Source organism: Thalia democratica, unplaced genomic scaffold (genome assembly GCF_965202585.1).
Source record: "Thalia democratica unplaced genomic scaffold, ktThaDemo2.hap1.1 HAP1_SCAFFOLD_1960, whole genome shotgun sequence".
In the NCBI taxonomy this organism is placed as follows: domain Eukaryota; kingdom Metazoa; phylum Chordata; class Thaliacea; order Salpida; family Salpidae; genus Thalia; species Thalia democratica.
In genome coordinates, this window is record NW_028140753.1 from 1 (window position 1) to 11,973 (window position 11,973).

Here is an 11,973-nt window from a genome sequence, read left to right on the forward strand (position 1 = left end):
AAAACATTAATTGCTTTTGATAATGTCATAATAAAAAGCACATAATATGTCTTTAAAATATATGTCAATAAGTATAAGCTTTCATTAAAGACATTAATTATAAGTCTAGGACATGTATAAATTGTTTTATTACAGGTAAGTCAAAAAATCAAAAAGTATATGATTTTTTGGGGTTGAAAAATAGTTTTTGGGACTGCGAGCATACTTTTTTTTTTGAATTTTTTTTCAGACTCTTATTAATGAAGCAAAAGCACATCCAAATCATATGGACTTGAATGAATATTACAATATGACCAAAGAAATGTGCTGTATTCCCTACACCTACTTTATACTACAGTAGTATAGTAGCAGTTTAAACTAATTATATTCTACTTGATGTTTATATATTTACTCAGGCAAGACCACACAGTTAGACTACTCAGAATAATCAACTGTTTTGAAATTTAAATAAAAAACCCAGGCTGAACAAGGCTTGTAGGTTATTTTATTGTAAAACTAAAATGCTATTATGGATATTTTTCCTAAATCTAAGGCTAGAATGATAGTACCTTTTTGAGTTTTTGGCTTATATTAATTATTTGCTTCATAAAACTCTGGCAAAATCTGGTTAGTTTTTGATCACTCCGACTGTCTTTTTTTGCCTCAAATAAAGGCAACTTTGTTTACTGATACATTTGAAGTACTTGACAAGTATTAATTAAATTTTACTAAAACATATTTAATTAAACTAAAAATTTTTTACCTTTTTTTATTCACTGACTTGAGTAGAATCCTTAATTTAAGTTAAACTTAGTTGAAGGTGTATTTAAAGATATGTTCTTTAAGAAAACTATTTCAAAAGCTAAATTGCTTTTTTAAAATTTACCAATTTTTAATTACTGATAACAGAATGTTCTTCAATCCATAAGAATTAATTAATTTTTTTTTTAATTATTTTGTTTTTTCTTTAAATGTTAATATATCATTTGCTTTCAACCACATTTTAAGTTGAAAAACAACTTCATATGTCATTCATATTCATTCATAAGTTAAAAAAATTCATTTAGTTTTTTTTATGAATCATTAAATAAGACTATTTTATTAAATAATATCTTGTACAGTTTCAAGGTATATGTTTTTTAAACTTTCCTTGTCTATTTTATAATAATAAACAATTAGTAATTTGATTGTATAAACTTTTCAGTTATAAATACTTTTCTTTTAATTACTAAAAATATAAGATATTTTTGATCATAAAATTTTATTTTAAAAAGGATTTTTAAAATATTATTGAGTTTTACCATTTTATTTTTACTTGAAAAAGGTTGCAATTTTTTTTGTCGCCAAAAACCTGGTTGTAAATTGAACGTATTTAATTTGAACATCTTTATTTAAGATATTGTTCATTAAATTGCAAGTAATCTTTCTCTAAAATTTGATCTAATTTACTTTAAAAATGTAGGAAGAGATAAATTTTTTTATAGAAGTTTTTTAAAATTCTTAAAAAAGTCAGCAATGAGAAGTTTCTTCTACTTTTGTATCAAAAACTTAAAAAAAAAAACTGAAAATATTATATGTTTTGGTCTTAAGAAAACAAATAGAGAGGTTTCAACTACTGGAAGAGAAATAATGAATTTATTCTTTCAAGAATTTATTTTACAAACTTGGAAGAGAAATAATGAATTTATTCTTTCAAGAATTTATTTTACAAACTAAGTTTTGGTCTTCAGACCTCGTCAGTGCTTAAATAAATCTAAAATAGATACGTGACAGTCATGGAAAATAACATTCAAACAATTAAATTAAAATAAAACCAAATTTTTACTCAAAATTTTTACTTATGAAACTAAACAAATCAAGTCTTAGTTATAAGACTGAGTTTAAGGTAAATTTTAAATTTTAGTTAAGTTTTAAAATCAATATTACAATAATAATAATAATAATAATAATAGCTGTATGTAGCTTTCTTTATCTTCTAGTTGATTTACAAAGTAAACATTGCTTAAGCAAAAATGTAATTAATAAAGTGAACTTAAAATTGAGTTGAATTTAATGTAGCTTACTTTAATTGTGATGTAACTATTGAAAATTTAAACAATCTTGTGCTTGTAATTGCTATGAAAATTTGAAATCTTGTTCAAATGCTGTATATAAAAACTTATTGTTAAAACAAATTTTTACCTAGAACTGAAAACTGAAAACATTTTTAAAATTTGTTGAACTTTTCATATCCAATTGAAAATATTTTTAAATATTAATCATTAAAAAAAAAAGTTTTGAACCCCTTTGGCTAAATAGTTTTTATTAGTTTTTTATTTATATAATCTAAGTAAATTTTTTCTTTAAGAAATTATAAATAAAATTTACACTCAAAATAAATATTTTAAATTTAATGTTACAAAAACTTAGCATATACTTTTTTGAACAAAAATTAACATTAGTTACTATATATTAGCTTAATACAAGCTCATTTTTTGTAGAATAAACAAGTTATTTATTTTAAAATATAATGAATTTTGTTAAAGTTTTGGTACTTACAAGTTTTTAAGGAGTATGATGTTTAAAACATAGTTAAATGTTTTGATACATACCTATGTACAGCAATTTTTTTTAATAGTAATTTTCTTAGATATGTTTGTATTAAAATTTATCTTTTAGTTTTTTTTTAGCTATAGCTCAAAAGTTAAGTTCTTTAAAACTAATTTAAAGTTTAAACATTCTGTTGTTATATAATAGCTAATGCTAATTTATAAAAAAAATGCTCCCTTATGCCTTATAACCCACATATAATTTGTATCTCCATTTTAACCCATAATAAATAAATAATAACATTTACCTAACTAATACTGATATTAAATAATACTTAGGGCTACTCTATATAAAACTAGGCATGAAAATGAATGAACATATTGTAGAACCATTGCAAAAACTAACAAGTATAAAGAACCATGTATATTAAAAAAAACTTTATGCTTTAAAATTATTTTGATTGTTATTTAAACCTTTAAACACAATCTAAATCTCAAATAATTATACGTTTAAATTAGAATGAGAATTAACTGCTTAAAATTAAGACTATAAAAATACTTATGGGAAAAACATTCTTAAATAAAAAACTTTACATCAAACAATATAAATGTCTATTCTTGAATTACAAGTTTATTGCAGCAAGCCCTGTGGCTGTTTTAAATAGCCATGTTCTTAACTTTATTCAACATCACATCAGGAATTTCTTTTCTGCTCTTTATTTTTTCCTTATCTTTACTGTATAAAAAATTTATAAATATTTTCATGTGTTTCTTTCTGGGATTTCTCCTTAACACCAAATGTTTCAAACACAAATTGATGTACAGTTACAGCCTTATATATATGTGTGCAATGGGTTTGAATCTACGTTTAGTAAATTTTTGATTACAACTTTCAGTGACCTAACTTGAGCAGGCTGGTGTCTCTTACACCAAAATAAAGTTAACAAGAAAGTTAATGTTATAGAAATATAAGTTTGAATGTTTGAATATTAAAATAGTAGAGTTTAAAGTAGTATATGTGGTAAAGCCTTTTAACTGTGTTGCCATAGATGTTACAAAGTTTATAGTTGTAATTTGTATAGTCTATTTTTGAGTTACCAGTTTTACTTTTAATCTAAAATAAGAAAAATATCACAAGATATTACTTTAATTTCACTATAATGTCCCAGATATTATAAGTACAACAAATGGAAAACACTCTGAATGTTGGTGTCTTGACAGCCAGCGACAGATGCTCTAGGGGTGAGCAAGAAGATAAGAGTGGTCCCAAAGTTGAAGAAATCATCTCCACTTTAAAAAGGCTTCAACGTAGTGATAAAAAGGAGCATTGTTCCAGACAACCTGGAAGACATTAAGAACATTTTGCTGAAATGGTGCGATGAGGACAAGCTAAACCTGGTGCTGACTACTGGAGGGACGGGTTTCTCGCACAGGGACAACACCCCAGAAGCAACCAAAATGGTGTTGGAAAAAGAAGCACCAGGACTTCAGATTGGCATGTTTGTTGCTGGGCTTAAGTCCACCCCATTTTCAATGCTGTCAAGGGCCAGGTGTGGTTCCAGAAAGTCAACTTTAATAGTGAACTTGCCTGGCAGTGTGAAAGGAGTCAAGGAGTGCTTGGAAGCGGTTCTTCCTGTTCTGCCACACGCTGTTTCTCTGCTCAGTGACAACGGCAAGATCGTAGGTTGTTTGAAGTCTGAACCTCAGAAGAGCACCCATCAGTGCGGCTGCTACAGGGCAGAAGATGAAACATCCAATCAAGCCACACCTAATGATCCTGAAAAAGTTGCTCTGAGGCACAGAAAGTCTCCTTACAAAATGATGCAGATGAAAGAAGCTGTTGAGCTGGTTTTGCAGATGTCAACCAAACTGCCAGCAACAAAGTTACCTTTTAACAAAACACTTGGCTGCGTGTTAAATGAAGACGTTGTTTCAAGAGAAAGCATACCTCCCTTCAATGCCTCTATCATGGACGGATATGCTGTTGTTTCTTCCAACACGCCAGGGAATCTATCTGTGTCATCAGCATCTTTGTGTGGAGACTCTCCAACTCGAAAGAGCAGTGATGCCCTGAAACAAGCGGTCAGGATCACCACTGGAGCCCCTGTACCTGAAGGTTTTGACTGTGTGATACCTGTGGAAGACACTGAGCTGCTAAAGTCAAGTGAAGACAACAAAACTGAGCTTGAGATCAAAGCGCTGGTGGGGGTTAACAAAGGTCAGCACATCAGACCTTTGGGCTGTGATATCAATGTAGGCCAGCTGCTGATGAAAAAAGGCCATTTGATGACTGCTTCTGACGTTGGAGTGTGCGCCAGTGTTGGCAACACCGTATTGCAAGTTGTGAGGAAGCCCACTGTGTGCGTGTTTTCAACTGGAGATGAGCTCATCAATGCTGATGAGCCCAGCAGGCCAGGCTGCATCAGAGACTCCAACAGGATCACCATGATTTTGACCTTGGAAAGTGCAGGTTTTAAAATTGTTGACATGGGGATAGTCAGAGACAACCCTGAGGATCTTTTGAAGGCCTTTGAAGAGGCCAGCAGCAAAGCGGACGTTGTGGTGACCTCAGGCGGGGTGTCCATGGGTGAGAAGGACTACATGAAAGGGGTTCTGACCAAACTGGGGGCAACAATTCACTTTGGCAGGGTGTTCATGAAGCCGGGCAAGCCAACCACATTTGCAACGTTGGACAAAAATAACAAGAGGACTCTGTTCTTTGCCTTGCCCGGAAACCCTGTTTCCTCCATTGTGACCTGCAACTTGTTTGTGCTCCCTTCGCTGAGAAAAATGAGCGGCCACAAAAACCCCAAGGCTTCTACAGTGCAGGCAAGAACAACAGAGGATATCAAGCTGGACCCGAGACCAGAGTACAAGAGGGTCAAGTTGGAATGGATGGCAAGTAAGAGGGAGTTTGAATGCAGAATACTGGGTGGGCAAATGAGCTCGCGACTGATGAGCATGAATCAGTGCAATGGCTTGCTTGTGTTACCACCCAGCACTGAGAATGTGAGGAAAATTGAGAAAGGCCAGTTTGTTGATTGTATGGTGATTGGATCCATTTAAAAGAAAATATTTTAAGAAATTTAATTAATAAAACTTTTTTAGGTTCTTTGTTCTGTAACTTTCATATAAATTTAGCAATTTAATCTGTAATTTTTTCATGTTTGAAAAGTTAACCACAAAAAGCAATATATACTTTAGTTTGTCATGTTTTTTAAATTTTAAAAATTATTTAGTTTTTGAAATATAATCTTTTTGTAATATTAAAATACATTTTTAAGACTGCAAAAGTTTCAAGTACTATAAATAGTGGCATGTTTGTTACTTAATTATTTACTTGATACCATTGAAAAACGACTACTATAGTTTATTAAAAGTTGTTGCTACTTTAATTTCTTTTTCTTATTTTTTTATTTATATTTAAGAATGCATTTGATCATAAATATGAAAGTTTTCTGAAAATTTCAAGTAGTTAATATTTTCTTTTCCTTATACTTTTATTCCTTTTGAAAAGTTATACATTGAAATTTTTGATAATATACATGACCGCAGATAGTTTCTGCTAGTGTGTAATTAGATGTTTTCAATTTATTCATACATATATATCAATATGTATGCACTTTAGAAAATTAATCATGCATTTTAAGGAATTGACTACTAGTCATAAAAGTTTTATTATTTTTTCTGGCTAAGATATTTTTTTAAGATATAACTTAATTGATCATGTAATAATACTGTATTTATCATAATGTAAATAATTACAGCTAGTATAACTTCACGGCATATACTAAGTTGTCTGCATATGACAACAATACTATATTAAAGTAAACTTTGTTGAAATCTAATTTGTACTATTCATTTTATTTAATCATAAATATCATTAGTGAAAATTCTTCTAGATAATCAATTAGTTTTTATCATTAGATATTTATTTCAATTTGGAGTTTCTTTGTTTTCCATTTTGGCAGTATTAATCAAAGTTTGACTATTAATTATTCATCTTTAGAAAACTTCAGCGGAAGTTAGTTCTTATTATATCTTAAAACCATTCACATAACTTTAATTAGTTTCAATGAATATTGATATTTAAATTTATTTATTACAGTTAAAAGTTATAAATTTCAAATATTAACTATTCACCAAACTATAACACAGCAGAATCATATATAAGTAAATAATGTTGGCTTCTTCACTCCGCAAAACTGGTGGCATGCTGGCCAATCAGATGGTGAGAAAATCAAACTTCAGCACCACCACCGCCAACAAGTTCATCTTCGGTGGACTCATGGAAAAGCTCATTCCCAGTTAGTTGATTGTTGGATAAAATTTAAAGAATTGCTAATAAGTTTTATCAGTTTTATGAAGTATAAGATGAGAATTTATGGAGAAACTAATTCCGGTTAATTGTCCATTAACTTTACTTAATTACATAAAAGTATCTCAAATTTATTATTTAGGTAATTAATTAAAATAAAGTTTGGAAAAAGCAAACCATACTATTGAAAACAAATTAAATATTGTTTTTTGTATTCTTAGTTTTAAAACATTTACGTTAAAAAAGTGTTTTTTCATACGTTTGATCATACATCTAAACCAGGGTTTCCCAAACTCTTTTCCATAATGCCCCCTATAAAGAAATAAACAAAGCTATATCCCCTTCCGACAACATTTCCCAAAGAACTAATATTAAATACACATAAGACTTTTACTTTTTTCAAGTTATGGCTCCACGGCCCCCTGTGGCCCCTTTGCTGCTAATGGTCCCGTAAATTTCTGTAATGTCCCACTTTTGAAAACCCTGATCTAAACTGTGTACTGTCACAAAAAACAAACAACAATTTTTATGGCTTGTAACAATGATAATCAAAAACCTTTTTCTTTGCTCACAACATTTAAAATTTAAATCCGTTTACGAAAATCCCCTTAATCGAAACAGACAAGCCACTGTTGAGCGACGCAGCGTTGGCGGTGGGTTTGGAGAAGCACGAGAACAAGTACATGTCGTACCCGGGAGATCCCCTGAACACGAAACACATCAACGAAACGTACAAGCCGCAGGGGAAGGGAACCAAGCAGGACCCCTTCATCATACCCTCGCACGAGAAATCCAGATTGTGCAAAGTCGATCTTGGTTCGTTTTATTTTGTCCGAGTATATTTTAACTTGAAAAAGAGCTGTTACTTTTTGTAAATTTTGATAAATAATTGATAGAGTTTGTTAAATTTGTACCTGATATGTATGTTTCTTATATAATCATATTTGAACGAGCTAATATACTTGTTAGAAAAATATTTGGAGCAGTATGTTTTGAAAAATTAATTAACTTTGTTTAAATCCTCGTTATTTTAAACTGGGTGCATGAAAATTCAAATTCCGACAATTCGAATTCTAAAAAAAATTTAAAGGGCTACAACTTAAAAAGTATTATATATAAAAAAAATATGTATGTTGGTTTTATTAATATCTATAAGCCATTTTTTTCTTTTTGTACAATATTTAACATTTTTTCCATATTGTTAAAATAAACTTTAAAGTATACTTATTTTTATTATTTCTTCAATATCTTAAAAATATTTAATTTTTCACAAAAAGAAAAAATGGCCTGTAGATATTAATAGCGCCAACATACATATTTTATTTTTTTTAAATATATAACACTTTTTAAGTTGAGGCCCTGTAATTTTGTTTTAAAATTTGAGTTTTCCGAACTTGAATTGTCATGTAATCTTTAAACGTGTGTGCCAGTAGAGACTATAATTTAAACAGTTTAAACCAAAGTAAAGTTAGAAACGTTATTTTGGCATATAATTAAAAATAAAAACAGAACTTAGGATGTTGAATTAAGAAAAAAAACTTATTAACTTGAAAAGTAATTTTATTTAGTTCAGTAGAAAATGTTACGAAATGCGTTCAATTATGACGTCACTAATAACTATGCACGTCACACAGGCGACGAGGACTTCGACCTGCCTGAGTTCACTGTGACGTTGGAGAAGGGGGGAAGGTGCCCGGTTACTGGGGCCCACTACAAGTTGGATTACCACCCCGAGTGGGCGATCGTTGAAACCCACGTTTAATTAGTTGTCATGATAACTGCAAATTTCCATTCTGTATTGTCAGTTTTATGTTTAAATAAAAAAAAAACAAATATTGTGTTAATCTATATTTTCATAAAAAAGCAAAGTTTGTTTCGGAGTAATTTTTATTTAATTGTTGATCTTATACACTATTTTGATTAAATTTCATTCAGAAAAAATCTTGTTTTTTATACGAGCTTAAGAGAATGTAAATAAACTATGTTAAATAAGTTTTAGGTTTTTTAGTCACAAACTTTTTGTGTTAAATTTTTGATAATAAGAACTAATATTTAGTTAAATAGAAAAATATACTAGAGTTTAAGAATATTACTAATTTGTTTGTTTATTGAAATAAGCTTAGAGTAATAGTTATTGGAAGTATATATTATTGTTGGAGGATTTTTTGTTGTAAATAAATACCATTTCAACTAAAAAGTAAAATAGTTTTATTCATTGTTAAATAAAAGCTTTTCGTCTTACTTCCATAAAACTTTATCAAGAATGAAAGAGTTAGTGATTAATATTGCTATAAGTTTGTAACTTGTGATATTATGACGAAAACAAAATATTAGATACTTTAGGTTTGAAATGTTAATATTGTAGATAATGGAATGCTAACTAAACGTTATAATATCACAAGTTACAAACTTATTGCAAAATTAATTACTAACTCATCTTTCATTCTTGATAAAGCTTATGGAAGTAAGATGAATAGCTTCGAATTTACAATGGATACAACTATATTACTTTTAGTTGCAATACAATTTATTTATTTAAGTTTTAAAATATAAAAGAAAGTTGTTGGTTTGTAAAATATGGAATCTCAAGTAAAATTTTATCAACACCTATGAAATTAAAAATAAAATTTGTTGTAATCATTAAGGTAACAATAGCAACATTATTTAAAAAATAATTTTAGACCACCAGGTTAGATTGATAAAATTAGTTCATATTAACTCCACAGAATATTAAATTATAATAATACTAAATTATGATGAACTGTTTAGCAGTTTCTGTTGAAAAATAAGCTTATCAAATATGTTTTTTCCTTACTAGTTTTCAAAATACTAAATTAAATCGTTACTAATCTATTCAATTAATTCCCATCTCTGGATAATAGTTTTCATAAAGTGTTTGTGTTATATTTCAAATAAATGTTACAAAATACTTGGTTAAATTTGCTGTCTTTACTCCAGCATTTATTTTATCAAATTATCTTTTTGACTAGCATGCTATAAACAGTTATAAAGCAAAAGATAGACTTTAAAAAATTAGCATAACATATTATTTTGTCTACAATAAGTTTTTTAAGTGTTAAATTTTTAAATAAGAAAGTATTATTTTTAAAATGTAACAAATAGTTTATCCGTTACTAACTTGGATCTTCAATTAAAAAAATAAAATTGATCTTTATTAATGCTTCAACCACTTATTTTAAAACAAAACAATCTTAAGTTAATTAAATGGTTGGTCATATACTTCTTCAAAAAATTAGAGATAAATTGAGTTATACTCAGTTTGTAGTAATAATTTTCAAACTCATGGCAATTTTCACTGGTAGCTTAAGAGTCTAGAAGATTCGAACTGGTGATCTACCGGATTCGGCTTTTTTTTTTGCTCTTACCCAGATTAAAAAAATATATCCGGATCCTAGCTGAGATTTGGCCAGATCCGGATCCAGTTTATTTGGAAAGACTTAACTTTTCGCGATCTACTTCTTTCTGATTTATACTTAATCTATTTTGTTTTTGCTTTTTTTAATAGAAGTTTTCAACGCCTATAAGTTTCTTACTATTTAATTAAGATTGTTGTTTTCGACAGTTTCAGAATAATTTATTTATAAGCATTTATTTAAATGAAGAATGCATATATAAAATCATATTTCAAAGATTTGTGTAATTAAAAAAGAGCGTATGTTATTAAAAATATAATTAAATTAAGAAATGAAAGTATTGCTAAGTGATTAAAACTTTTGAAAATATAAGTTTTATCATTTGTTTGTTTTATTTTTTACAAGTATAGATTAAATAGTCGTATTTATCAATAATCATGTTTTTTTGTATAATTTTATAATTACTGTTTAATAACAAGTTATTAAAAAAGAAAACGAAACTTAAAAGAATTTAAGTAGATAATTAAAAATTGAATTTGGCCTGAAGTTAAAAGAAACTTTGATTCCAATTATGTTGTTAAAGCTGAAAAATCGCGACTTTCTAGCCACATTATTGAACTGCTTAAACCTTTTTACTTTACCAGCAGTTTATTAAAAAAATATAGCTGTAAAGTGTATTTTTGTAAAAGTACTGATCTCTTTTAGTTTTAAAGAAAAATGTCAACTCGGTCAAAGTAATCCTACGACCTTGGCAAAAAGTATAAAAGATTTAAAAAAATTGTCTACTACAAATAAAAGGTTACACCTAAACCTTCATGAAAACAGCTTGTTGTTAGTTACAACAGCTGTTGACCCACGGTATCGACCCTATTTTCGACCTATTCTCAAACAGGAGCTTGAAAGGTTAAAATTAGAAGTGAATAAAGCATAGTTGTCGTGTGACTTTTCAAAGTAGACGCTTTCCTCTAGTACCGCCTTATAATCCTAAAACTCAACTATCTTTAAATGATGTTCTTTTTTTTTGTTATAATCCTCGTTTAACGCATAAACAACTACAGCCACTCACGAAAGCGAGCAACAAGATTTGATTGATCAAGAGATTGAGGCATAAATTAAGTTTATCTTTTAGCTGAAGAAAAATTACTTACTGTGAAAAAAGTTGAGAGTCAAACAACAAAAGATACCCACATCAAAGTATGCAAGGAAGTATCTTTCGGCATCTCCATCTTCCTTTTAACTTAAAGATTAATTTTTAAAGCCTGTATCTTGAACGATCGAAAGCAAAATTGGTTGCTTTTTTAGACCGGCGAAAAACTTTTACTTCTTCATTGCAACTTTAAAAACCTAGGGTAGGTTTCTTTTAGCTTAATAGCGTGAATATTAGTAAATTTCGTTTACTACAATACTTACTAATATGTCTAAACATTTGCTAAGAAGTTAATCTATATCTTTATTTCAAACTTTATTTATTTCAACAACATTCAAGTTCAATCGCGTATAAGTAGCCTGAAATCATATTTGAAAATTTATTATAATAGTGATTTATTGAACAAAAACGAAAAATTGCTCAAAACTTTTTGGTTCAAGGACCTGGATACGCAAATAGACCTCTCGGTCATCGAGTTGCATACCCAACTTTATCAAAGTTATAATGAGCTACAAATGAAACAAAAACTAAAAAACTTTGCATTCAAAATTAAAACTCTAAAACGAAAAACTCTATGAAAAGTGAAACTTTTAAACTTTACAACACTAAACAATTTTCAAAAAAAAA

At 28.8% G+C, this 11,973-nt stretch overlaps 1 protein-coding gene and 1 pseudogene across 1 annotated transcript; both read left to right on the top strand.

Moving 5' to 3' along the window:
* Window positions 1-3,694: 3,694 nt before the first annotated feature.
* LOC145849022 (gephyrin pseudogene) lies at window positions 3,695-5,573 on the top strand (annotated as a pseudogene).
* Window positions 5,574-6,669: 1,096 nt separating this feature from the next.
* Window positions 6,670-8,778, top strand: LOC145849023 (cytochrome c oxidase subunit 5B, mitochondrial-like). Its single transcript, XM_082954136.1, has 3 exons — window positions 6,670-6,814; window positions 7,447-7,641; window positions 8,460-8,778. The coding sequence occupies exons 1-3, from the start codon at window positions 6,688-6,690 to the stop codon at window positions 8,585-8,587; spliced, it is 450 nt and encodes a 149-aa protein (XP_082810262.1). The 5' UTR covers window positions 6,670-6,687; the 3' UTR covers window positions 8,588-8,778.
* The last annotated feature ends 3,195 nt before the right edge of the window (window positions 8,779-11,973 follow it).

What these genes read in the sequence shown, in the direction of transcription:
- LOC145849023 (XM_082954136.1), top strand. Translation starts at nt 6,688, where the DNA reads ATGTTGGCTTCTTCACTCCGCAAAACTGGTGGCATGCTGGCCAATCAG. An exon ending in CATGGAAAAGCTCATTCCCA is followed by an intron (nt 6,815 to 7,446) that starts GTTAGTTGATTG and finishes TAATCGAAACAG; the next exon opens with ACAAGCCACTGTTGAGCGAC. An exon ending in ATTGTGCAAAGTCGATCTTG is followed by an intron (nt 7,642 to 8,459) that starts GTTCGTTTTATT and finishes CACGTCACACAG; the next exon opens with GCGACGAGGACTTCGACCTG.